The following is a 26,750-nucleotide window of genomic DNA, read 5'->3' on the forward strand; positions in this document are numbered from 1 at the left end:
CATAAAGGTAGCAAAATATTTCTGTTTTTATACTCCTATGTGATAGGACACAAATTATCAAGATGCAAATGTTTAGAGATGTCTCTTTCCCTCTTTCCACCACTGAGCGTACTGTCATCGTTGGTCCAATTTCCCCTTCTCTCGATCTAATCTGACTTCATGTCATCTTTGCCTGCTGCAAGAATCAGAGACTGGATGGAACAAAGATACTGTGAACATTTCTTTGCTGGGAGAGGTAAATATCCACCACATAAAGAGGTAAGACAGAAGGTCAGTGGTAGAGAATAAAAGCTGTGTGGAGCAGGGAGGGAGAGGGAGAGCTCCGTGGTGGTGAGAGTGAGAGGTGGAGGAAAAAGGGGATCTGAACCACTCCTGGGTGGAGAGGTGGAATACAGGAGGCCCCTCCTACCTCCCTTCAGAAAGATAGGAAAAGAGCTGATTTCCTTCCTGATGGCTTTTTGGCCTGCAATTTTAAACTGCATTAGAACTGAACCATGTATAACATGAGTCCCTTAAGGTTACATAAATGTATTTGTATTTATATGTTGGACAGGATTCTTCCAATATTTTTAGAATACCAGTACAAGATATTGTAAGTATTTTAATAGTTTTATAATAAAATTTAGATTCATTACACTATAAAATGCAATATTTATGTATCCCCCCCCCCAAAATCACTAGATTTCAAAGGAATCACAAATTTTTAGTGGATCTAGGCTGTGGACCCAATTTCTTTTCATATGTGTTTTTTCTAGCAAGGGGTACTCAGGGGACCCCTTGAGAAACTCTGATTTAAACTAAGTTCAGTATTTAGTCCTCCTGGACAGTAACATGAAAATGTTACTTAGGCATTCAGAAGACTGAGTAGGAGGTATGAATGTTTGTCTTAACTCTATGAATAAAAATTTATATTTTATATATTTATATTTTAGTTCTCATACAACAAAGTACCAAACTAATCAAGGAGGATATGAACCAGTGGGATAAACTCGTAGCACTCTAGTTTTAAATTCAACATTTTAGTCTTTTTTCCATTTTTGTTATCTTTCTTTTGTGCTATTAGGGACACATCTCAGGGCCTTGCAAATGCAGCATCACTGAGCTAGACCTCTTGCCTAAACAACATGGTGTTTTTGATGGGCACAATTTGTAAAACTCTTGTGCTTTCTGTAGCTCCCACGCTGTTCATACCCAAAGCCCCTCCCTCCTAGTGTGCCCAGATCCTGAGCCACCCAGGACATTCCTTAGTCTGCCAACAGGTTCCTTCCATGTCCCCACACTGTCAGCATCTGCAATCTGTACAGTGAGGAGGCTCAAAGGACCCATTGCCTCTGTTCATCTTCAGGAAAAATGAGCAGGAGTACTGTGAGGGGTGGGGACCTTCTGGGGAGCCTCAAGAGAGATTCCGAAGAATCCCATGGACACAAAGAAAACTGTTGAACAAAATTTCCTGAAGGAAAGAACTTGTAGAAGGGGACAGAGGATATAAGACTCAATGATAGTGTCACTCATTGATAGGCTCACGGGAATCTGAAAGGACATTTTTATCAGGTGATATATTTAGTTGTTTTGTTTTTTGTGGTTTTTTTGAGACAGGCAGTTCGGGCTCGCCTTGAGCTTACTTTGTAGCCCAGGCTGGTCAATGATCCTCCTGTCTCAGCCTCCCCATTGCTGGGATTACAAGTGTGAGCCACCATACCCGGCTGTATATATGTAGTTATTGATTTTTAGATATTATATACTGACATGAGGATGAGTGGAGCACATGTAGCATTTTCACTTCACCTTCCAATAATCCAGGAATGTGCTCATTGTATTAGTGAATTAAGAACTTATAATGTTAGTCCCTTCAAAGGGACATAAATGAATGGTGGCCTTGTGTTGGAAGCAGTTGAAGCTGGAAATTGACCTAGGGCATGACCCAGATGTGACCCTATCAGAAAACAAAGAGCGCCAAGGTCAGTCACATGAAGAAGTTGCTACAGACCAGAAAAACACCAAGCCCCTGGACAATCCAAGTAATGGGTTGCTAGGCAGAGGGGCTGAAACTGACACCATCTTTCCCAGTGTATAAATAAACACGCTGCACTGGTTGAACAGTTCCTTTCCTCCATCAGGAGAGTAAGGGCTCCACCTGACCCCAGCTTTGTCTCCTTTTTATTTTTCTTATCCTCTTGCAATCCTTTACCCCAAGAACCTTGGAAGCTGCACTGGGTTGCGGCAGCCCTGTGATTGGTTGGGAGCCTCTGTGTTCGGGTTGCTTAGTCCAGCTCTTCTCTTCCATGGTTCTTACACAAGTAGGGGAGCTCATTTGTGGAGTGGAATGCGAAACCTCTGGGAAGATCCTAACTAAAGGCCAAGGTGAAGAGTTCACGAAGGGACGTGGGGCTCTGTGGGGCCCAAAGAGACTGATCTGAGGAACGATAATGCCTAGTTCAAGTTCAAACTCATAGCCTTGGATCTATGTACTCTGTTCCGCTGCCTCCACCTTTGGCAAACTGGGAGCAAGGGCTGTGAAAGCTGGAAGAAGAGGAAAGAGACCATCTGACACTGCCAAGAGGGAGAGCAACTAACGTGACTCTATTTTAGAATCAGACTGAGAACACAGAAAACAAGACGTATCCCAGGAGAATGGAAAACTCCATCACCGACTCAGACTTCTCGAAGCTCACTTCCTTTGGCTCGCAGCGGTCACAGGAGGAGGAACAAGGCTGAGGTCCACACAGCAACCACGTGCCCCACTGTCATCAGTCAGTTTAATGGGAGACGTCAGGAGGAGGGGGAAAGACAACTGATTCCCACCCAGAGCACACTCTGTCTTCAGATTTATTTTTCTCATTTGTGCATTGAAAAGTTTACAGGCTTTGATATTTTAATGCCCATGAGCAGCCCGTGTGACTCATGAATGAGCCATATGTAAAACACAGTAGGGAGCAGTCACCAGGCAGATCATGACTGTCCACCCATCAGGGAGTGTGGACCCTATATGAGGAACATCCAGGGGCTGGCATTCCAACCTGGCATGTGACCGAGAAGTAACAAGCTAAATGAATTACATACACTGAATCTTAACTGTCTGAGTACATCATTATGCATATATGTTCACACCTTCCGTTTAGACTGGAAATGTAAAACCGGATACTGTGATGTCCACAACAAGGAAGACAGGGAATTTAACCCAGAGCAAATTCTCCTTCTCATCCCAGAAATCATTTTTTAACTTTCAAAAGCAATGATCAGAAATTTATTTGAATTAGTTATTTTCCCAAGACACCTCAGTATACTGCAGTACAGCAGGGTCACTATAGTTTACAACGATTTATCATATATTCTGTGAAGAACTAGAAGAGAGTGTGAGGTCATGGGTTCAAACCACTCCACTGCACACACACAAACTAGAAGAAGTCAAAGGGTTCCCAACACATAGAAATGTTAAGTGTTTAAGGACTATAAGTGAGCCGGGCATGGTGGCTCATGCCTGTAATCCCAGTACTTGGGAGGCTGAGGCAAGAGGATCATTGCGTAGGCTACAAAGTGAGCTGAAGGCCAGCCTAAATTGCATATGAAGATCCTGTCTCAAAAAGACAAAAAAAAAAAAAAAAAAAAAAAAAGAAGGAGCTATAAGTGCTAATTACTCTAGTTTGATCATTCCACCTTATATACACGCATTGAATTAACACACTGCTCCCTATAAATATGTACAATTGTCATATGTCAGTTAAAATTTTTAGACAGCAGATAAATACATAATCCTTAAAAAGCTAGAGAAGAAGCATAGAATGAATTCTCATTCACAGCGATCCCAAGGAACCAATCCTTTTGGCACCAGGACCGTAAGACAATGCTTTTTCATTGTTTTAAAAAAGTTAGCAAGTGTATGATGTTGATGGATAACAAAGATAAAAGCTAATTTCTCGTGTCTAATTGTGCTTCTATATTTTTGGTCAAGAAAAACAGTTGCCAGTGTGCAAAGTGACTGAAAGAAAATTACTGATAGGGTGGTGAAGCCCTGCAGAGTAGGGAAGACAGGAAACTTAACAAGCACGAAAGGCTATCAAGCTTCTCCTCGCTTCCTGCTCAGGGTCTCAGTTTTCTTTGTCTCAGGAATCTTGGACATCAGGAGAGGTGCTGGAGGCTGGCACTTAAAACTTCAATTTAAAAAATTATAAGAAGACAATTCTAAATTACTTAGAAATTTTTGACATCATGGACAGCTAAATTCTAGAGTTAATTCTCAAAGAGCAGATATCACCAAGCACCAGCCTGGGACCATCAGGCAGAAACTGTATTATTTGCTTTTCTGTTTCAAAAGGTTACGTGAGTACTGATTATGATCACAAAGTCCCTTCCATTCCTCTGGACAAGACAGAAACATGTGCCTTCAGTGTTAGGATCATTGTCAGAGCTTGTTACTGGTTGAATGCTGATACCGATAGGCATTGATTTAAGGCTACCCAAAGGCCACGAGATCCCTAATAATGTGCCACAGGGCTCTGGCTGTAGTTCCCACGTGCAATGTTTATATTAGTGAAATGATGAAAAATAGTGACAAAAGATTTGAGGCGTAATTCAACTGAAAAGAAAAGTGAAGCTGTGAGGTATCCCAACCATAAGTCACAAAGACCTTAACAGCAAAAAAGAATTTTCAGTTTTAAAAACTATTAAACCCTTTGATTCAAATGAAACTTTATACTGAAAGGCAATATGTAAACCCAAGGTTGGAGAAGCTGCTATGCTTGAAATGAGAGAGAACAGCAGAGCCCTGAGTGTCAAATCCCATGATATCATCCTCTTCCACCTTCTTACCGTGGCTCCATGAAATCCCAATGCACTAACAAGAAGAAATGCAACAGTCAATCAAATCAACAAAGGGCAGAAAGGCCCAAGGCTCATTCTTATTTTTGTCTCTTGAGGTTAAGGGGGAAAAAAGAGCTTTGTAGGTCCTACACATGAACATGTGAACAACGAGGGGAAACAGGTGGCACATTTCAACTAGAAAGACACACGTTACCTGCCCTAGGAAAGGCAAAAAGACTGAGAGGTGGCAGTGTAAGAATGGTGCTGGGGCTTCCTGCAGAAAGTGAGGCCGGAAGGTCATGACGCTAGTGTAGTCAGCCACAGGGCACATGCTGTCGTGTTTTATTTAGAGAACTGGTCAGCCTGTCTCAGAGTGCATGGACTGCTCTGAGCATTGCCCTTCTGGAAGATCAGAGACCGTGGGGAGGTTCAGAAGACAGGGATGGGGTGGGACAGATGACACAAAACAATCTCATCACATTGGGATCAACTAAAGAGGTGGGTAGTGGCACTCGGGAGGCTTAGAGCAGGAATCTTGGACAGACAGGAATTGGCAGTCATTTTCTGATACTTGAAACTTAGATTAGTTTTGAGTAAACTCTGAGTAGCAGGATAAGGACAGGTGAAAGATGAAGACAGAGCAAGGATGGCTCCACCCGAGGAAGAATTTTCCAGGAGTCAGAACCAGCTGGAGACAGAACAGGCAACCTGGAAGGAGTTGAAGCCACCATAACAGACATGTGTGACTATAGTTTAAAGATCTCTAGGCAAGACTGTGAATAGCAGGGATTCAGCAGTTGGACAAGGGATTGGAAAAGGTGTCTTCTTGTTTTGAAAAGCAATGATTCTAAGTAAATTCTTCTTATGCAGAACAAACAACAGGATGTTTACCAGTACACTCAACAACGACAAGTGATATTTACAGCAAATGGCCAAGGTTGTGCAAATGTACCAAAGGATACTAAATACTAAAGTGAGATAGATTATTTGAGGAGGATTCTAGTGACAAGTGCTATGGCTGGTACAATATACATGATTTGTGTAGTCACTGGGAACCATATAATATAAATACCCTCAAACAGACTGTTAACCATAATTGATAATGAATCTGAATATCTCATGAACCACCTGGACAAAGGAGCTAACCACACGAAATATGATTCCTTCCAAAGGTTAACTTACACATATTCCCATATTAGAAGCACCTATGCAAATTACTTCCTAACTAGAGAACAAAAATAGATGTAAATTTACATTTTAAAAAGACCAACCACATTATAATTTTAAAAGTGCATTTGCTCTTTGGGTCATTATGTTTTAGCAGTATCTTCAGATAAGAAACATGCCAGCTTATGGTAGTAACTGTATTCCTACTTGCACAGCACTGCAGTAACATTACTTGGAATATCACTCTTGAACTTCATACTCTTTGACTACCAAATTTTTTTTCTAGCTCTTAAAGTTACTTTGCATACAATGCCCCAGCCTTCCATATGCTGACCCATTAGCCACATCCTGGCCATGTCCCTTGAGGTACAGGAACTTGTGGAGAACAGCTGGGGGTTGCTTATCCAATTATTGGGAACATTTGCACCCAAGTCTCTAGTGCCAAGCAGGGTGTATGACTTTTCAACAATTGTTACCCAAACTGATCTCAGAAGTGTGCTGTCATGGTGTAAGTGGCTACCACTGATTCCACTGTGGCACAAATATGCAGGCTGTAGGTTCTGGCTTTCAGTGTTCTGAGATCTGCAAACCTAGACCAGGTTTGGCCAGGCACCTCGTAAAGTCCCAGCCAGCTATAGGACTCTGTGTATGTAAAAGTAATAGCTAAGATGTCTTAAAAATACTCCATAGATATTCAAATTTAGTCAGTAGGCATGACAGTTACATCAATTCTTGCTTCACCATTTTAACTTCTTACATTAAAATAACGGGGATTATTTGTTCCATAAAATATTCAAGATGTCCTGTATGATAGATTTCTTCTTTCTAAAAGTCGATAACTGCTTTATTAAAATGTCATTATGTGAATTATTTCAAACATAAAATAGAGCAGATAAGGAAAAGATCTGATGTTCCCATTTGAATTCTCCTATACTGTCACTGTGCAATGCTTTTTTTCATTAAACCTGCGACCCTCGGTGCTTTTCTGTATAAAGCAAATGAGCTGATGTAGGGATTTACCATTCACAGCCTTCCAGCCCTGATTTCTGAGGCATATTCACATTAAACAGAATGGGGCATGACTCTCTTTATACTCTTATTGTAAATACATTATTATGTAAAGTTCACTATTGTTGGAAATATTAGCAAGAAACATATATTCTTTAAATTGCTATGCCCCTCATCTACAATAAAAGTAACTCCAGAAATGGAAAGACTTAGGAATATATATCCAAAATAGACAAAAAGCTTAATTCCTTATGGATTCTTGCAATGGACTCTTACACTTTGAAAATACTTTCTACTTTGCTTCTAATGTAATGCTTTCATTTGTGCAATTCTAATGAAGAAAACAACAAAAAACTTGGAGATTACTGTGAAAGCAAAGGCAGATACAAAGACCACAATTACGAGAGACTCCCCTAAAGCTGCAGGTAAACTGTGCTGTGATTTCTCTCAAAATTCTCTTTCCTTTTGCCCTTCAGTTACCCTCCAGGGACCAGTTCCTACCTTGTGTGACCACTGGGATATGCCATGTCTCAGGCAAGATAAAGGAGGGGGCAAGGTAAGGACATCAGGGCACTGAACTCATTAATCAAACTCAGAAAAAGGCAAACCCCTCAGACAGTCCTGGTAACAAAACCGAAGTGCTCCCCAGGACTTACCAGCCTCTTTGCTGGTCCCTTCCTGCCCAGGTGATGATTCTGCTGTTGGTGAACTGAGGATTGGCAGGTCGGGGAGCTGAGAGGAAATGTAACTTATAGCATCTGGTAGCAGAGAATAGGGAATATAATTAAGCACAGTGTTGGGAGGTCCAATGGGTTCACTGCCGAGGCAGTAGCTGGTCTGCCCTACATAACGGATCGCTGAGGCAGCCACTGAACAAGAGGATCAGAGTAAACAAAGCCAAGCATTTGCCCAGTGACCGGTATTCAGTAGAGTAGCTGAGGCAGGAGGGATCCTGGCCAGAGTGCTCCAAGCCCAGGACTGCTCTGTGTATGGAAGAGTCATCAGAAAGTTCTAGACTCTAGAACAATGAGTTAAGGGACCTAAGGGAGAACCAAAGATTGGCTAGTTAGCAGCATTATCGACTTGGTGAGACTGATCAAATATAGTACATCACACTAAAAAATGTGCCTTAAAAGCTACATTCTCTGCAGGGGAAATACAGCTTTATGGGCATTGTTTATTCAAAGGACCAATTCGATATGCGTTAAAATAGACTCCAGAATTCGCCCCATGATGGCAACACTTCGGTCTGAAATCCTGAGATTCCACATATCAACACCCAAGGAACCCACCAGTATCTCAACAGCAGGAAGTACTGTTATGTAGACTCAGGAGACCATCAGCTCTGCCTGGACTGATCCCCATTCAGAAGTGGGACTGAAGAGTGTGGGTATTAGAGGACATGGCAAGGGGCCAGGAAAGAAGAGGAGACTCCTCTGGTGAGACTGAAGAATCCGAGTCTCTCCCAGAAAGAAATAGGAAACCGAAGGGAAGGAGAATCCAGAAAGGCGCACTCAATGTCTTGCTATTCCTTCTCATATCATATCCTGACTAGGTTACAGAATCCCAGAATCTCAGGGTCGAGGGGAAAGGGAATAAAGAATTAAGATGTGTACCAGTCCCCCACCATGAATGTAATGATTATGTACTGCAAATGTGTACTAGTAAACATTTAAAAATCATCCCAGAATCTCAGTCTCTCATTCATGATTTTACCTGTTGATTGTATATCTCCACTGAATATCACACAATCACCTCAAATCAATTATGTCAAGCCATACATGGAACCTGCATGGTCATTAATCTTCTACTTCTGCTATATCCCATCTCTTAGTTCACTGGCACCACAATTCACCCAGGATCCTCAGTGGCACCCTTAACCACACCCCTTCCTAGTATCAATCAGTCCTGTGGCCCCTGCCTCTTCTTCATACACGTCCCCTTGCTCACACATGCCCTTTCTCTTCATCCACACTGACACAGTCTTAGTCTGGAAGGTTTCTGTTTTTAAATTTCATGTTGGAGAGTACTATACAAAGACACTAGGCTTAGTCCCATTCTACACCAACCAAGCTATTGCTGACCTATGTGTGAGTCTGAACAACCCAGAATACACTGACACTGGACTAGTATGTTGTTAGGTGGAGTTTGCCTATGAGAATGGGATTTTTCACATCAACTATTTGGGAAGAAGAAATACGATATGAAAATTAGGCCAGGCAGGCCTTAGATTGGAGTAAGGCTCAGTTACCTTCTCCTTCTGGGATTTTACACATGGTGGAACTTGGGTATTTGGGCAAGGGAGACATAGATGAAGGTCCTCTCACTGCAAGGAATGAAATTAGGCCTTTGAGGCAAGGACAGGCTGGGAAGCAGCTGTGTGGACACCCAATGAAGACAGGTCTGGATAGAGCCAGGGGCTGTGAGAAGAGCCATGTGTTCGAAGTTGCGCATTACTCTCTACTGAGCTGTACTTCCATTATTCCTGAACTTCGACTGTCAACACCTCTCCATTCTCCCTGAGCTGTGGGAATGGTCTGTGCCCCCAACCAGAACAAGGTAAGACCACAGAGCAACAGCTTGAGGTGAACTGGTCTTGCAGGGTAGGGGAAGATTGGGAGCAGCAGTTCATAGAAAGACAGAGCAGTGATAGCAAACCTTTTAGAGCTTTTAGATACAAGCAGCCAGCTGTAGCATGCATGCCACAGGTTCATCACCACAGGTTTAGGGGAACAGCATACCCGGAGAAGATCTGCAGATCTTTCAAGTATCTGTGGAATTGTATCCCAGTAAATCTGACTTCCTACAATCAAATAAGATGGAAGATCAAGTCATGAAGACCAAGAGAGAGCTCACAGATGGGTCACACGGGTATCTAGTGAATTCTATGGCAAATATAGAGTTTCTAGGGTATCTATGCTACTAAAAGTTTTAGCACCTAAGAAACAAAAGTCACTTGCAGTTGGGAATTCTGTGTCTGAAAGAGACTGTCCTCCCCAGGGTTCATGCTTAGCCTCCTCCACAAGGCAGCTCTGGGCCAAATGTGAGTGGGTGATGAGGTACAACCATCCACTGTTCACTGGCGATGAGTTCCATGACTGTAGCTCTTCGAGGGCTGAGGCGACAAGGCTTTTGCTAAGAGATAAAGTAGTGAAGAGTGGGACATGGGAAGGGGGACAGGTCAGTGCCTTCAGTACATCGTTAACTGTTAAGACTTCAGCATTCAGCATAGTGAATAACAAAAGAAGTCCTTCCAACTTGTAGGCGGCCATAATCAGTAAGCTATCTTTTTCCTATCAAAGTCAAGGTGATGTATGAGTATTCACCCTACCATCAGAGGAGACAGAGCACAGTCACTTACAAGGTCACTACAAAGTAGGCCGTCATCGTAAGTAGTATGCATCTTAATTCTAGTACTGCCAGAACTTTACAGTAGCTACAGAGAACCCAAATAGCTGAAGTAGAGAAACAAAATAGATGCAAATCTTAAAACTGACAGGCAACTAAAGATTGGGGTTATTCCAACAATTGGCCTCCGGTATGGATGTGGGACGGGATAGGATGCCAGGATCATGTAGCAAGGACTAAGTTAGGTCCACGACAGGCATTTTCCTTTCTAATCTGGCTAAGATTTCCTTGATGGCTGAAGAATCAAGCTAATACTACATACACACTCTATGTGATTTATAGTTACATAAGACACCAAATCTGTCTAGGGCAGTAAAAACAACCCACCTAATTGTTGAGGGTCCCACTGTGTAACAACACAGTAATGGGGAAGGGGAAATCATAATGTATATGACCGAAATAGTCCACTCAAGACTGGAACTGTTCTTGTTACCAGGGCTCTGTGTAATCAACAGCCATTTGGGATCAAAGAGTTGACCATTGCACTTCTCTGACATGGGCAGGATGACATACTTGGGGTGCCTGGTATGAAGTCATCAGACACATGCACACACTAGAAGCTATCTCCATGGCATCTCTTAAGTAGGGGCATTTTTGTTGATGACGTACAGCATCTACACGGTTAATATAGTCCAAGTTGGACAAAGATTCTACACTCAGTGTGTCTCAGAAATTGAGAGTTTCCTTAAGGCATTATTGCTCTCTAACAATTTATTCATTCTTAATAACAATAGTTGGGTGATTCTAGGAAAATCTTGGGCTGAGCATGGTGGCCTGTAATCCTAACACTCCAGAAATTGAGGCATGAGGATCACTGCAAATTTAAGGCCAGCTTGGGCTAAAAGTAATTTCAAGACCAGCCTGAACTGCAGAGTGAAGAAAGAAAATCTCTGTATCTTTGGAACAAAGGACGAGAAGACCTACATCCTAAAGCCTCCTTAGTGGGTCATGTGTCAGTTTTATCCTCTGACCACAGAGTGACCTACACACTGACCACATTCTTGAAATTAAATGTTTTCTCCTTTATTCTTCTGTCTTTGCTGGTAGTTGTGGTGTGACAGGTCTCCTAGGCTTGGATAGATGCAGGAATCAAAATCCAGGGTGACAAGTGGGACTGCGGAAACTTCTCTGGGATCCCTAAGACTTTTGCAGCCTCTTAAGCCTGAGCAAAAGGTGATAGAAAATGGAGTCTTAGGTGGCTTTCTTAGTACCCGCTCTTGTCAGTCGTGATCAGTGAGCTCCCTAGCTCAGAGGAGTGGGTGGAAGTGGAGAAGGATGCAGAAAGGAACGAGAGAATTTGAGAGGTGAATTTAAGGTGCAAATGAAAGAGACAGTGATGAGAGTTTATCTGTAGCTTCATTTTGGCTGTGAAGTCACAAATTACAGAGAGGGCTCCTTGCCCACAGAGCCTTCTCAGAGACAGGACATGTGGGCTCCTTTCTCCACCTCATTATCAGAGAGAAGTCGGGTGAGTTTGTGAAGGGAGGAGGAAAAAGAAGTGAAAGTGTAAAAGGTCAACATGCACTCTTCAGAAACGTGGGTGTCTGTGGGTCACTGTCCCAGCCTGGCCGAGCTGACATTAGCAGTATTCCTGCTGATCATGGGAAGTCTGCTTTCTGCTCCATGCTGCACCCCCATGCCCTCAAGACCACCTCCTCCATTCATGTCTACTCCCCAAGCATAGAGCGTGTGGCCCTCTGGGTCACACCCAGTGGAGCTGACATCTCTTGTTAGAACTATTCCAGTCCTCTTCTTCTGGAGTGCCTGCTGGCTCAGCCCCACCTTGTCCCTGCCTTCATGCTCAGAGAACAGGAGGTTTACTTTAGTACATTCCCGAGGCTCACCCAGGGAGCCAAGATCCAGATCTCTTCTGTGTTACTTGTTTAGAAAAAAAGGCATAAAATCTAACTGTTCTTCCCTCCCCCAATCAGAACTATCCTCAGTGCAAATTCAGAAAAAAATACGTATCATTGTGATTTCAGAACTGTCCACTCTCCATATTTTCCCAAATAACACTGGGAAAACATTGTGGTGTCAACTCCTCTGGCTCCCAAGCCTCTTCCTGGGCTAGGGGATTCTGACCCTTTCAGTAAATCCTTACATTTGAAAGCAGACCTAGGGAAAGGCACAGTGAAGGGGACAGTCACATGTTTGTAGCCCAGGTCAAGGAAGCACATGATCACAAGCTCATCCCATGCCTCATGAGGAAAGAAGGGCACAGGACAGAGAAGAGGAGACAGGACAAAGGGCTGCAAGGTACAGGGGCCTAGGGCCATGCTCCCACCCTTCCTGTGCTTTGGCCCAGCCGGGCCCAGAGGGAGGGAAGTTCTGACTGGCCCTGTTTCCCTGGAAAGCTAGAGAAACTTCAATGTTTTGATTCAAGAAAAGAAGGAAGGAAGGGAAAAAAGGAAGAAAGGAAAGGGAAGGAGGAGCAGAGAAAAGACCAGACTAGATCAGAGGCCTTAGAAAGGCCTCTCATGGTTAAGCACCAAACAACCTAATATATGGTGCATATTCAGAGCCTAACCACCAGGGCCAACAGGCTCACTCCCACAGGAGGCCTGGTCCTGACATTAGCCCATTTCTTTACCGAGCTCCTTCCAGGAAAGGCCCAGGCAGTGAGCCTTTGGGAATTGCTGGGAAGCAGAAGAGCTGACCATTTTTGTAACAGAGGCAGTAAGCTAAGCAACTGTTTTTGAAGAAGGAGACCATGAAAACCAGAAATGTGGCCCTCCTCCCCGGAGCCCTGGCGGCAGTGCTGTCCCTTCTGTCTGAGCCCTTACAAAGCCACGCATCATGTTTCCCAGTGAGCCTGTGTTAGTGAGACCCACTAAGCAGACGAGGAAAGAGCCATCTACAGATGGGGCTAAGCACGCTTACCTCCATCCGCTGTGGACAAGCTCTGTGGAAAGAAAAGCAGGGTAGAGTGTTACTATGCGTGTGGGGTGCGAATCTCCATCCATTTCACCTCTTCCCTCCGAGTCCAGCCCAGAATCTGAGTGTGCCAGGCAAACCTCACGCCCTCTTTTCTCCTGGGAAAATCATGTGAGATCTCCAAATTTAAGGGTACAGCTAAGAGTTTATCATTCTCACTTTATAAGGAATGTCAACAAATTTATAGAGAAAATCATTTCACCAAATATCTTGGGTTGCGTTGAAGTGATATTAGAAAATTTCATCTTAAAATTAATTTCATGAGACTGTTCTATCCCGGGCACACTACTGCAGCAACACAGGTATGGAATGGCCTTAGGGATTCTGTTCTTTACTACCTGGAGCCATTTCCTTTCACATATAGCAAGATGTCATGTAATGAGACTTCTCCTAGTGGAGTGCATGTTCATTGGATATGGTGTTGCTTCTGGCCATTTTATAAATAGAATTCTCCAAAAGCAAAGTGTAAGTAAACAACAGGGAATATGTATGATCTGCTTAATGGGAACTGGAGTCAGAATACTGGAGTCCTGCAGGGGAAGACTTTTCAAACTTTTGGCAGAAAATGGGTTTGGACAGCAGGTAGGTAAGGTTAATTTAATGGCTCTTCTTGATGCTTCTTGGGCAAGCTAGGTGGTCCACACCTGAAGATTAGCTGCTCAGCTTCAGGGATGGCACCTGGTCCTCACAACACCCTGAGCTTCCCATCAGTACCCACAGCACTCCATCCCCACCCAGCCCCACTGGCACATTTTGCCAGGGCTCTCTTCCCCATGGATAGAGACGTCATGTTTGTTTTCTTCACCTTCTGAAAGTCCTTGAAGGATTTCTCTGTCTCCTTTAGCTTCTCTAGGATGATTTGCTCTTTGGCAGATATCTGGGACTCCTCACTTTCAAGTGCTTGTATTTCCTGCTCCAGCCTGGAAGACACACAAACAGAGGACAAGTTGCTTTATTGTTCTGCCATCCATGGGTAGGAGAGCAGCTCCTTCCAGTTGGGCCACTGTTGTCTTCTGGCAGGTTCCATTTTATATTCTGCTGAGGAAGCAGGCTAAGGTTTTACATTACAGAGCATCTGGTGTTTCCAGCTTTGTCACCAGAAGATAGAAAACCACCCAGGGCTACCTCTACTGATCTACAGCCACTAACTTACTATAGGCTTTGGCGTCTCCCCTGTAACCCCACTAATGTACAGATTTATTATTCAAAGATAGATTATGTTTACATAACACAGGACGCAATATCCAGAAGCAACAGCTTCGCACTCTCAGCGTTCTCAGGATAACTGATCTTCTCTCAGCACACCAAAGGGTTAAGGGCCAGTCTTGTTCAAAGGAGACAGACTGCTAAGAAATGGCAGGTGGCCAGAACCCTTGGGAGCCTGGTGTCCTCTCCCACAGTGGCCTGGCTTCTACAACCAAAAGAAGAGGAAATGGAAGGCATAGATACAGCTGTCCTTGTTTTTCTGGACCCTCCCTCAGTTTTCAGAGCTATCACATTTATTCTCTGAAAGGGAAATTTCAGCTCCACCAAAAGTCTCTGAGACATCTAGAAGAGCAGCTACAGTTATGGGGGAAATCTCAGCCTTTATATTCTTCCAGTAAAATGACAGGGATAATCATTAGCTTTTATGGAGCTCTTATGCTGTGTTAAGAACTAAACTAAGAATTCACTTGCTTAACTTTTCCAGTGTCCCTACAAGTTGGGAATCCCCATTTCACAGATGAGATCATTAAGGCTTGGCAAGGTTAAGTACCTAGTTGTTGTCGGGTCTTGGCACAAGGATGCAAGCCAGGAAATCTAAATCTATCCTACCATGTGGGTTCCATAGTTCTGGCTTGCTCCCCGCCTGGTTAACCAGTGTATGCTGGCATAGTAGGGTGGGGCTGGGAGCCAGCAATGCCTTCCGGGGTTATGGAAGGACAGATGTTCCCTTGCTTGGAGGACTGCAGACTGTTGTGCCTGTATAATTCCTTTTCATCTGACTTTATTTGCTCATTCACTTATTCACTCACTCACTCATCCACTTTTAATTTTGCTTCCTCTCCCTTTGTCATGCTGAAACCTTTGCTTACAGTCTATGTTTTTCTATACTAATCCTCTTTCTTGCTTTCCTCCTCTTCCATCTTCTAACCTGCTCTTCAGCACTGGCTACCAGGTCCCTCAGACTTTGAACTCAAATGAACAGCTCAGGGTGAACTCTCCTGACAGGTTCAAGAAAGAGCCAAGAAAAAGGAAGACTTTTGTGTTTCCTTTCTGAGTATCGGAAAACGACCTCTGGATAGAGCAAATTTGTAGCAATTACCTTGGATGATGAAGACAAACTCTAAATCCAACCGTATCTTCCCTAAATGAAATTAGCTGCAGATGCATTCAACATTTCAGTTGGAGTGGCAGTAGAGGTCTTAGAACAATGTGCAAGACCCACAGTGTCCAACCTCCAGGAGCTATCCCACCTGCACTCTCACCAACCCGCCTATTTCACTTTATGCTTTGCCCTAACAGCTGGCCCGGTTCACTCCTGTGTGTCTCATATTTCTCCCTTCTTCATGAAACTCATTGCAAACTTCTAGCCATTCCTATGGGCTCAGCTCAAATGCCCCAGGCTGCTGAGACTTTCACAGATTCACCGCCATGAAGTAATGATGTCTTCTTCTGAACATTTCTTAGCACATTATTTTGGTTTCTCAGAACTCTTACCAAGTCTAGCATATACAAGAGCAGCAGTTCTCAACTACAGTGATTTCACCCCCCGGGGGACACCTGGCACTGTCTGACAATACCTTGGTTGCTCCTAGCTCAAGGGGAGTGGGATTGGTATCAATGGCACCTAGCAAGTGGGGACCAAGGATGCTACTAAACATCCTACAATGCACAGGACAGTCACTGGAATAAAGAATTATCTGGACCCCAAATAGTAACATGCATTATTAATTCCCCCATTTAGATTAAAAATTCATCAAAGCAGGGGCACAGATGCTCCATACAGCATGCCGAATGAATACAATAAAACAAAAGCTGTACCAAGTTGTACAAAGGTATGGCCCAGCCAAGATAAGACCAACAAAATTTCTGCAACCAGAGCAAATTCTTTAACAAGTTTTGATGTGAGAGGCTGTATGTGGGCTGAGATGCAAACAGCATTCAGAAGAGAGAGGGCTGCTGATCTACGTGAAGACACAAACACAGAGTTGTAAAATTCCTTGGCTATCCCAAATGTTTGGTAGAATCCTGTGCACACATCTGTGTGAAATATTTGGGGGAATCAAAGAAAGGGATGTGCATATGCAGCAGCAACAACATGTTGCTAAATGACCATGTCCTGGACCAGTTCAGTGGGTGGAAAAGCTCTGGGTTTGGGGTCCAGTGGACTGACTGAATGATTACTGCCCAGGTGGGTTCTAAGCACATTTTTATTTAAATCTCAAAGGACAAAGTACCTTAGCAGATATTTAGGATATGTGGTAGGTTATATTATTCTTAAAAATACTCCTTCTCAATCTATTTGTCTGTTTGAGAAGAGTACCTACTTCCCTGACCCACTGATGCTGGTTTTGGTCATGTGGTTTCCTTTGGCTTCACGATGGGTGGAATACACTTCCTCTGTGCTTGCCTGTGGGCTTAGCCATGTTATCTCTGTAAACCAGTGAGATATCAGTGGAAATGATCCAAGAAGAGGCTTAAAAACAATTGCCTAGCCTGGCTTGCCCCTTACCTCCACCAGTGCCAATAGAACATCTTCTCTAAGCAACTCCTTCCCTTCCTTCAATTTGGGCCTCAGAAAGAATACACAAGGAGCAGACCTGAACCCGGTCTGCAGCCAGGGGAACGCCCAGCTGGAGCCGCACCATTACCACAGCTGCTTCACAGAGACCAGTCCAAACCAGCAAACACCTCGCAAACCCCCAACACGGAAGTGGCCGCAAGAAGGAACAACTTTCAGTTTATGCCCGTGACTCTGAGGACATTCATTAGAGCGTTATTGTGGCATTAATTCAACGGGACAGGTCAAATAAATAAATTACGCTAAGTATGTGAAATGTATACAAATACATGCTTGCATGCATAGATGTTTTCTATCTATATTTATATATCCTAGTAATACCTGAAGCTAAAAGATTAGGAAGAACATAAGCTCTCTGGTACTTCCTTTCCTGAATCCTCAGAGAAACCTAGAGGGAAACAGCAGTCCTCTGTAAAGACTAAGGCTGAGAAAACAGGAATACATCAGTGGAAGTTATTTCTGGGTAATGGAATTATAGGTGATTTACATTGTTTTTTTTCTTTACAATGTTCTTTGACCTTTTCCCAGTTTAAAAAAAAGTTATGTATTACTTATGTAACCGGAATGTTTTAAAACAACACCTATAAAAACAATCAACTCCTTTGTAAAAATAGCTCCCGAGGCCTCATGCTGCGAAGGCAGCACTTTATGGGGTGTGGGGTAAGAAGGGGCCAGAGCCTCAGTTTCTCTGTCAAGCGAAGGGGTTAAATGACGCCCTCCAACACCTTTTTTTTTTCTTTTTCTTTTCCAGTACTGGGGATTGAACCCTGGGCCTTTGCATTAAGCTACATCCCAAGCCCTTTTTAAAAAAAATATTTTTCATTTTGAGGCAGAATCTCTTTAAATTGCCCAGGCTGGGTTTGAACCTGTGATTCTCCTGCTTTAGGCTGCCAGAGTGTTGGGATTACAGATCTTTACAACCACTCCTAGATCCAACATCTATTTAAATTCAAAACCAACAATTACTGAGCTAATTTGGCTGGGCCCAGAGGTAGGCACAACGAAGAATTCTCAAATAAACAAGATCCTGTAAAAATAGCTAACTTTTAAAAATGACAGCCAGCAAAAACTCACTTCCGGTGCAATAGTCACAAGTATTTAAGAATTCTCTGTGACCCGATGCCCAGTGTTGGCTTGTCTGTCTCCACAGCCTGCCCCTGACCTATGGGTTTCAGGGCACTCAGCTATATAGTTCAGGTGCTAAAGATTTGGGTCATGATACTGTGCTGTGTAACTGAGAAGGAACGGAGAGAAGGGGAGAGAGAAAAAAAAAAAAACCCAATGAAACTAAACCTCTGTGATAACAACTGAGTTTCACCCCAAAGGGAAGGACTGAAGGAAATAGTTTATATAAGACTAAGTTAAATCCAAGAAGCAGGTTTTTCTACAAATGTACCCGTGCTTTAGGGCCAGCTTCCGAGGGCACTAGATGGCCAAGCCACCACTGTTTTCAGGGCAATCTGAGTTCTGTGGCTGAGGTGCTTCCAAAAAATGTGTCATGGAGTTAACAACCGTCACCCCAGCCCCACTAGGCATGCCACTGTTTTTGCAGCTTCATGAATGAAACCTAATGCAGTCTTCTCAGGAGACACGGAATGCTATTGCTGTGCTAAAAATAAAGAATGGGCAGGAAGTGTAATTTATACAGCAGGTTAATCGAGGCTTTGGAGCTCTGACAGGTTCACACAACAGCCTCTGATTGGCTTGCTCGGTTCCGTCTGAGCAAAAAGCCAACTGTAATAAGCTGTAAGGAAAGGTAACACACTGCAGCTGTGGAGGTTTAATTTACAGGAGATGAGGTTTCGATCAGGGCCAACTGGACTTATAGAATACACCTGACCCCCATGGGTCACCCTCATGGAAAAACACAGAAGATCTCTGACTCTATAAAGTGCACCAATCAGGCTCTTTTTCAAAACTCACTCATGCATTCACCTTTCTAGCTTTATGCAAACACTTTCTTTGTACTCAGCACTGTACTCGGTACCAGGAACAGAGAGATAAATCAAACACAGGTCTGCTCTTGAGCCTTGGGTCAACCAATAAGAACGGTCACGTAAATGGATAAATTACCCTATAACATGAAAGGACAACAGAGCAAAGAACAGTGTGTTGTGGAACAGTCAGTTCTGCTCGGGTGTGAGGCAGAGCTCCAGGTTGTCTCCTAGTATCTATTCTTCTCTTTTTCATACTGACAAATCACAATTTTTCTGGGATATCAACGAGCCCAGCTCAAAAAGAATATATCTCAGCCTCTACTGCAGATCAATGTAACCACAGGATGGTGCTGGCCAATAAGAAGTAGGTAAAATTGTTAGGAGAGGAGGATGACTGATTTAAGTGCCAGATGCTGTTAGGCTTCTTTCTGCCTCCTGCATGAACTTGGTGCTAGAGAGATGGACTGGCTCCATTTCCTCCTGCTGCTGCTGGAGCACTTATCTCAAACTTGGGAGCTTACAATATAAATACATCATCTTGTACTTCTGCAGGTCAGAAGTGTGTGACACAGCAGTCATCAGACTACAGTCAAGACACTGGCAGAGTTGTGCTCCCTGAGCTCCTGGGAGAAAATCCACTTCCTTGCCTTTTCCAGTATCCTGAAACCACCCACATTCCTTGCCTCAGAGACACCCTTCCTCTGTTTTAAAGGCAATCCATAATCTTTATTTTCCATAGTCATATGGCTTTCTGATTCTCCTCTTCTGCCTAACTCTTCTAGTTTTAAAGGCCTTTTAATTACACTAGAATCACCCAGATAATCAAAGCTACTCATCTCCCCATTTTAAAGTCAGCTGTTTTGAAACCATACTATGGTTTGGATATGGTTTGAGTATGTTCCCCAAAGGTTCATGTGCTGGAAGCCTGACCCTCAGTATGGCACAGCTGAGGGGGTGAAACTTTTCAAAGAAATGGGGCTCAGTGGAAGCTGGTTAGGTCGCTGGGAGAGCTGCCCTCAAAAGAGATTAATGTAGCTTTCAGGGATCCCCGTTAATTCCCACTAAAATGGGTTGTTATAAAAAGAGCAAGCTTGGTCCCTGAATCAATCAATCCTTCTTTCTTTCTTTTTGTTTTTCAAATCCATTTTATTTCACAACACGTCAATATGGAAGCCACGATGGTACATACATTGTGCATTGTCATCCCCAAATCATTCGCCCAGAACAGAAGACATCTGCATTCAATTGTCCAGACAATACCAGCACAAATCTTTCTCTTTGATGAACTCAGAGAAATCAGTTGTATAACTATCTTCTCTTTTTTATATACACACAGACACACACACATATATACATATACATGTATTGCTTCCTTCAGCTCCTCAGACTAGTGAGACAACATGATGTTTACACATGTCTGATTTATTGGTTATGAGTATAGTCTCAAGTTGCATCCATTTATCTATAAAAGTCTCCAGTTTATCTTTCTTTATGTCTGAGTAGTTCTCCATTGTACAGAAACACCACATCTTGTTTAACTGTTCCTCAGTTGATGGGCATTTAGGTTATTTGCAAGATCTAGCTATTACAAACTGTGCTGCCTTAAACATGGGTGCACATATATCACTGTGGTATGATGTCTTTAATTCTTCTGGGAAGATAGCCAGAAGACGAATAGCTGGGTCAAACTGGAATTCCAGTCTTAGTTTTTTGAGGCATCTTCACATTGATTTCTACAGTGATTGAACCAGTCCACACTCTGTGCAACAGAGGAGAAGGGTTCTTTTTTCCCATAATCTTTTCAGCATTTGTTATTGGTTGATTTCTTGATAACAGTCATTCTTGCTAGGGCAAGGTGGAATGTCAGTGTTTTAATTTGCCTCTCTCAAATGACCAATAATGTTCAACGTTTTTTCATATGTTTATTTGCTGTTTGTATTTCTTCATTTGAGAAGTGTGTATTCAGCTTTGGATTGGGTCTTTGAATTTAGGGGTATCGGGTTTTTTTTTTTTTTTTTTTTTTTTTTTTTTTTTTTTTGGTTCTTCATATGTTCTCAATGTAATCCCTCTGTCTAAGGAACAGCTGGCAAACATTTTCTCCCACGTTGTGGGTTGTCTCTTCACTCCATTGGTGGTTTCTCTTGCTGTGCAAAAGCTTTTCACTAAGATGAGATGCCAGTCGTTGACTTTTGTGCTAGTTCCTGTGCGATCGGGTTTTTCTCATAAAGTCTTTGCTTACACCAATGTCATTAAGAGTTTTACCTACTCTATCTTCCAGTAGATTTAATGTTTCTGTTTTAACATCAAGATCTTTGATCCATTCCAAATTTTAACTTAGTGTATGGTGAAAGCTATGGGTCCAATTTTAATCTTCGATATGTGCACAGCCAGTTTTTTCAGCACCATTTACTCTTGCTTCCTTTCTTATCATAGGATCTCTTCCTCTTCTCTCTCCTGCCATGATACTACTCACCACAATGTGAAGGTAGCCAAGCGGTACACTCAGAGGTTATAGCCAAGGGGTACTGATGGGGCTGCCTGATCATGAACTTTCAACCTTCAAAACAGTAAGATAAATAAACCTGTTTTCTTATAAAGTACCTAGCATTGGATATTTTCTTATAGTAACAGAAAACTGACTAATACAAACTTTAATTATCTATGCTCTCAGGACCAAAGAAGACAGATTGGGTGCTATGGTTTGGATCTTGAGTGTTTCCCAAAAGCTCACATGTTGAAATCTTGGTCACCAGCCTGTGGCACTATTGAGAGGTGGCAGAACTTTTAGAGGGGGGACCTAATTGAAGAAAGTTAGGTGTGAACAGAGGATGCCCTTGAAAGAGATTTGGGACCTAGTCTCTTCTCTTCCCATTCTTTGTTTCCTGGTTACCACGAAGTGAGAAATTTCTTCTACCACATTCTCCACACCATGATGTCTCGCCTCTCCACAGACCCTAACATAAAAGAGCCACCACAGACTGAAACGAGGAGCCACAATAACTGTGTCCTTGTTAACAGTTGTTAAGAGTTGACAACCCCAAGTATGTTCTCCCAGTGACATAAGACTGGTTAAACCAGTAGGACCAGAAGTCATTTAACCTAAATAGTTTTCAGAAATACGAATTTCCTGACCTGTACTCCACATGACAGTCATTTTACTTCTGCCTAAAACCCTTCACTCATGGGAGCTCACCACCTTCCAAGACAGCCCATTCCTTCTTTGCACAGCACTGACCATGGAATGTTCATTTACAAATCTAGAGAAGTTTGTCTCCCTAATACTTTCACTAATTGTCTGAATTCTTTCCTTCGGATATGTAGAAATCCACTTAAATACAGACCATGACTTGTAGGAGCTTCACTCTGGGAAATGGAAGACACAGGGAAAGCGTAACCTCTTATCTCAAGGCAGAGCACAGATACGAGCTGGGGCCGGGTAGTGAGCAGGTGTGGTAGGGAGTATAGAAACAAAACGGTGAGAAGACCAAGGACAGAGGGGCTCTTAGCTCCATCATGGAGAGAACTCAGCATTTCCTCTAAGCCAACACAAGAAAAGTATGAATGAAATGTTTATAAAATCCCTGAGACCCTAGGTATATGGTATATTCCTCAATAAGCAAGCACTGTACCGCTACATCCCCAGCCCAGGACCCTGAGTGAAACAGCTGCTGCAAGCTTGAAGCTCAGTAAGTATTCCCAGAATAAAAGGCAGTGCTGACAGGCTGGCCAAAGGTGCTTAATTCAGACCTTCTCTTGCAACTTCATAGTTGAGCAGTCAAGTGCAGTGCCTGTCTGACTGATCTGCCAAAACAAGCACTTCAGGAAGATGTGGACCCATCAGAGGAGAGGAAAGCCCCCTACATTTTTATGCATCCAGATGAGTCAAAATGCAAAGACGTCTGCCAGCACAATTTCCACTCGCCCCTCCCCATCCCCTTTGTAATACCATCCCTGGAGTTGCTAAGCACATGGGTGTACCTATTAAATGCACATTTTCTCCGTTTCATTGTAGCTGAATGTAGCATGCTCTGGTCAGAGGTTTGTGAGTGAAACTATTATAGGGCAGCTGCTAGAATCTTCCTCAGCCCTTCTAACACGGAGCACAAGCAGCAATCCTTGTAGAGAGTAGACGGGTAAGCTGGAAGAAGGTTTCCCTCCTAAGAGTCACAAAGCACATCACCAGACTGCTCATAGCTGTGGACTTGTGGATTTTCACAGGAGGGAGAAATAAACAAGGTGTTGAAGCCACTGTTCTTGTCTCTGTCACTTTACTGTCTCTGTCACTTGCTTCCATAAGTAACCCTAATTAATGAGACACTTCCCACGTACTGCTGAATTGTGAATGAACATCTTAGAAGTTTCCTGAGGATTTGGTGTCACAGCTGCCCACAGCCCACAGCCTTATCAGTGACTCAGCAGAAGGAGAAAAATGAGCAATAGCAAAGTCTGAAATTCATCTCTGCTAATCAGCCTTTGTGAATGAAGCCTGTTGGGAAGTGTGGCGCCTTCTCCTCCCCGTTTCCCATACCCTCGCTGCATCCAAATGCTCAGCAGGGAAGTTCTGACTCACTGTGAAATTATAATCACCCACTTCTTAGCATTCTCGTGGAGGACTGTTTGTGTTGGTCTGATTCCTGCAGCCTTTGCGGGCTGAGCGACATCAGGCAGACATGGCTACCTATCTATTTAGACACCATTCTAGTCTTCCAGGGCGGCAAACTGGTCACCACTGCATGTAAGATTTAACACCACTGAGCTCACTCCTGACCTTGATGTCCCAGTTAGGTGGTGCAAGCCGAAGCCAGGCAACCCGAGAAGTAGGTTCAGAAAGTGGTATAGGGACAGAAGCCAAAGGAGTAGGGGGTGAGCGGGCAGCTACGCATGTTGCTAGCCTAGGATTTTCCTCACTTTTTCCTTCTGAGAACAATCCAACTCTTGGATTTAAAAAATCCAAAAATAAAACAAAAAAATGCAAACCTTTCTCTGGAATTCCTTGTGGCTTTGGTGAAACTGTGGATCAGAGACCCCACATCACTGGCCAAGGAGTGCAAATCTACTAGGCCAACTAAACTCTTGCCCAGAAGCCTGTGTTTTGTTTTGTTTTTATTTATATTTATTTTTTCTTTCCTTTGGTATCGGGAATCGAACTCACAACTGTGCGCTTGCAAGACAGGCGCTTAAGCCACTGAGCTAAATTCCCAGCCACTAAAGCCTGTGTTTCGATAGAGGTGACCCAGGAATGGAAAATAATCAGAGCTGAATCATTCCTACAGCAGGACCCCACAGAGACTGTCCCCCATAGCCCCGCTGCCCGAGAGCTCATTCTCTGCCCCTTCCTGCCAGTCTAAGGAGCCTCCTATTCTCTCTCTTAGAACATCGGGAAGAATGTTGTTTTCATACACATGGACACTACAAAATCCACTTTCCACATTTCAGGAAGATGGTGCATTTGTTTCTATGGCACGCCCCAAATATTTTTCATCTGTGATTCAATTAGTCAGGAAACAGTTTCCTTTTATTTAGATGAATGTATCCAGAGGCACAGCAGATTGGTTGGTACTTAACTATGAAAAAACGTTCGTGGCCCTTGAGTAAACAGAGGATTTCCACTTCTCCTTTTGAAAAAACAAGACTTCCTTTGGCTGAAAGGTGGCAGTGGAAAGTTACCCCCCTTTCTTCCTTTCTTTTCCCTTTTTTTTTTTCCACATCACGCTGAGACATAAATGTGGTGAGAAGAGAAATGTCCTTTAAAGAATTCCTAACGTGCAGCTCACATCCTTTCCCTGTTGAAAAGCTCCTGGTGACTCTCTCCTCCTACCTGAGTCCAACCCGACTTCCTAGGCTGGAAGTTCACACCCGCTATGCTCTGTCCAAGCCCTTCCCAGCCCAGCGCTGCCCTTCTGGTCCTCTGTACTGCGACTGAAACAGACACTTGCTGGTAAAAGCCAGAACACTCTCTGCTCTGAACTCCACCTGCTAAAGGCAGACCTAAGCAGACATGTACAAATCAAATTCTGTCTGTTTAGTAACATTTCCCCCAAATCTCTCCAACTGGATATGCTTGCTTCTTTGAATCCTATAGTATTTTTAGCCCTTATAGGGGTCTTGGTGTCCCCCGTCTTATACTAAGCAGTAAAAAGGTATATATCCTTCCCAGTTCTGCCTGGACATTACCACTCTCAAATGTAAGCATAATTCTATTTGCCTTATTCATTTTTATGTTTATTGTCCATTTATCTATTTACTTTGTGGTGCTGGAGATCAAACCTAGGGCCTTACATGTACTAGGAAAATGCTCTCACACTGAGCTACACCCTGCAGTCCTGACTTCTTAAATTTTAAATACACTGATGACCATTTCTTCTCTGCTTTAGAGGGCAAGAGGTAATCTATACAATTGTACATATGAGGTACATAATTGTACCTCTTATTTTTTCCTATACATACGTTTGCTCAATCAACATTGATTGAGGGAATAAAAAGAAAGGCAAGGCATATGCATATCCTTCTAAAGGACTGATTCTATTCCAAAACTAACTTGCAGGTGGGGATATTAATTTTTAAAATCTTGGTTTGACTTTGCTTCTTTCTCCCAAGTTAAACAATTTAGATATTTAACAAGGAAAAAAGAATATCAATACTGGGTTGACTTATATCTTATTTTAGCACATAGCTGGGACAGAGCAGTACTCTGTATCATTGATTGTGACATGATTAGACTTTTTCCCAAATAAATACAAATGAAACTTTCTCTCTATATGTTTTATTCAGCTCAGTGAGACCAGCTTCTCTCCAACTGCACCTGGAATCACATGGCTTGTACCATCAGAAGCTGTGCAAGTTGATTTCTGATGCAGGAAATCATTACCAGGCTTGAGCTGAGCTTTGCTTTCCTGGGTGTGACTCTTATTTCAGTCTGTTTCATAAGAAATAAAGTGTTTTGATTACCGGAAAGTGAGACGCTCTCCTTTCAAAGTAACGTACTTTCCCCCATCCACTGTCACAAACTCTTTCTTACCCCAAATTGTTTCTCTTCCTAGAGACAAAGTCCCATCTACCTCACCCTCTTGCCTCCAGCCTCTGCCCCGGGGTCTCTTACTGAAGACCAACACTTCCACCCGGGCACCAGACCACACACAGGTCCCTCTGGGATGGGACATCGTCAGTTATTTCCCCTGTATCTTGACCTCTCTACTAGATATCTCTTTCCCAGTAATCCATAAACAAGATTCAATTTACACTAAAAATAGACGAACTTCTCTTGATAGTGAACTTTTCTCGACCTTGCATCCTGCTTTAGTGACGGTTGAATCTCTCTTACGGATTTCTGCAAGGGCAGTTGCTTCTTGTTGCCTCAACATCTCAAAACCCAAGCTCTTCTCAGCTTTCCTCACTCTTCCTAGCTCATTGCCAGTGTATTTACTTTGAATAAAGTCAGTGACATCCCAATCATCAAGTCTAATGTATCCTGTGTAGTGTGACCCTATTTGCCTTCTTCATTTTTATCTACTTATTTTATTTAAGGTAAATATAATTCTATTTGCTGTATTCATTTTTATATTTATTGTCATTTTATCTATTTATTCTGTGGTTCCAAGCCCTTCCCAGCCCAGCGCTGCCCTTCTGGTCCTCCATACTGCAACTGAAACAGACTCCTGCTGGTAAAACTCATAAATACCTGACTCAAACCCAGAGCCTCCTATATTCTAGGAAAG

General features: G+C 43.0%; 1 protein-coding gene across 7 annotated transcripts in view; it reads right to left on the reverse strand.

Moving 5' to 3' along the window:
- The window catches only part of Palm2akap2 (PALM2 and AKAP2 fusion), a 461,803-nt gene that overhangs the window by 199,335 nt on the left and 235,718 nt on the right, over window positions 1–26,750 (reverse strand). For all 7 annotated transcript variants that reach the window (XM_063261006.1, XM_063260999.1, XM_063260993.1 and 4 more), the window contains 2 exons: window positions 14,120–14,234; window positions 13,261–13,282 (listed from right to left, as the gene is read on the reverse strand). In XM_063261006.1, coding sequence (XP_063117076.1) covers window positions 13,261–13,282; window positions 14,120–14,234 — 137 coding nt within the window. The remainder of the gene's footprint in view (window positions 1–13,260; window positions 13,283–14,119; window positions 14,235–26,750) is intronic.

This window comes from Cavia porcellus, unplaced genomic scaffold, assembly GCF_034190915.1.
Source record: "Cavia porcellus strain 051 isolate PalLab524CR breed Dunkin Hartley unplaced genomic scaffold, mCavPor4.1 scaffold_1, whole genome shotgun sequence".
NCBI lineage: Eukaryota > Metazoa > Chordata > Mammalia > Rodentia > Caviidae > Cavia > Cavia porcellus.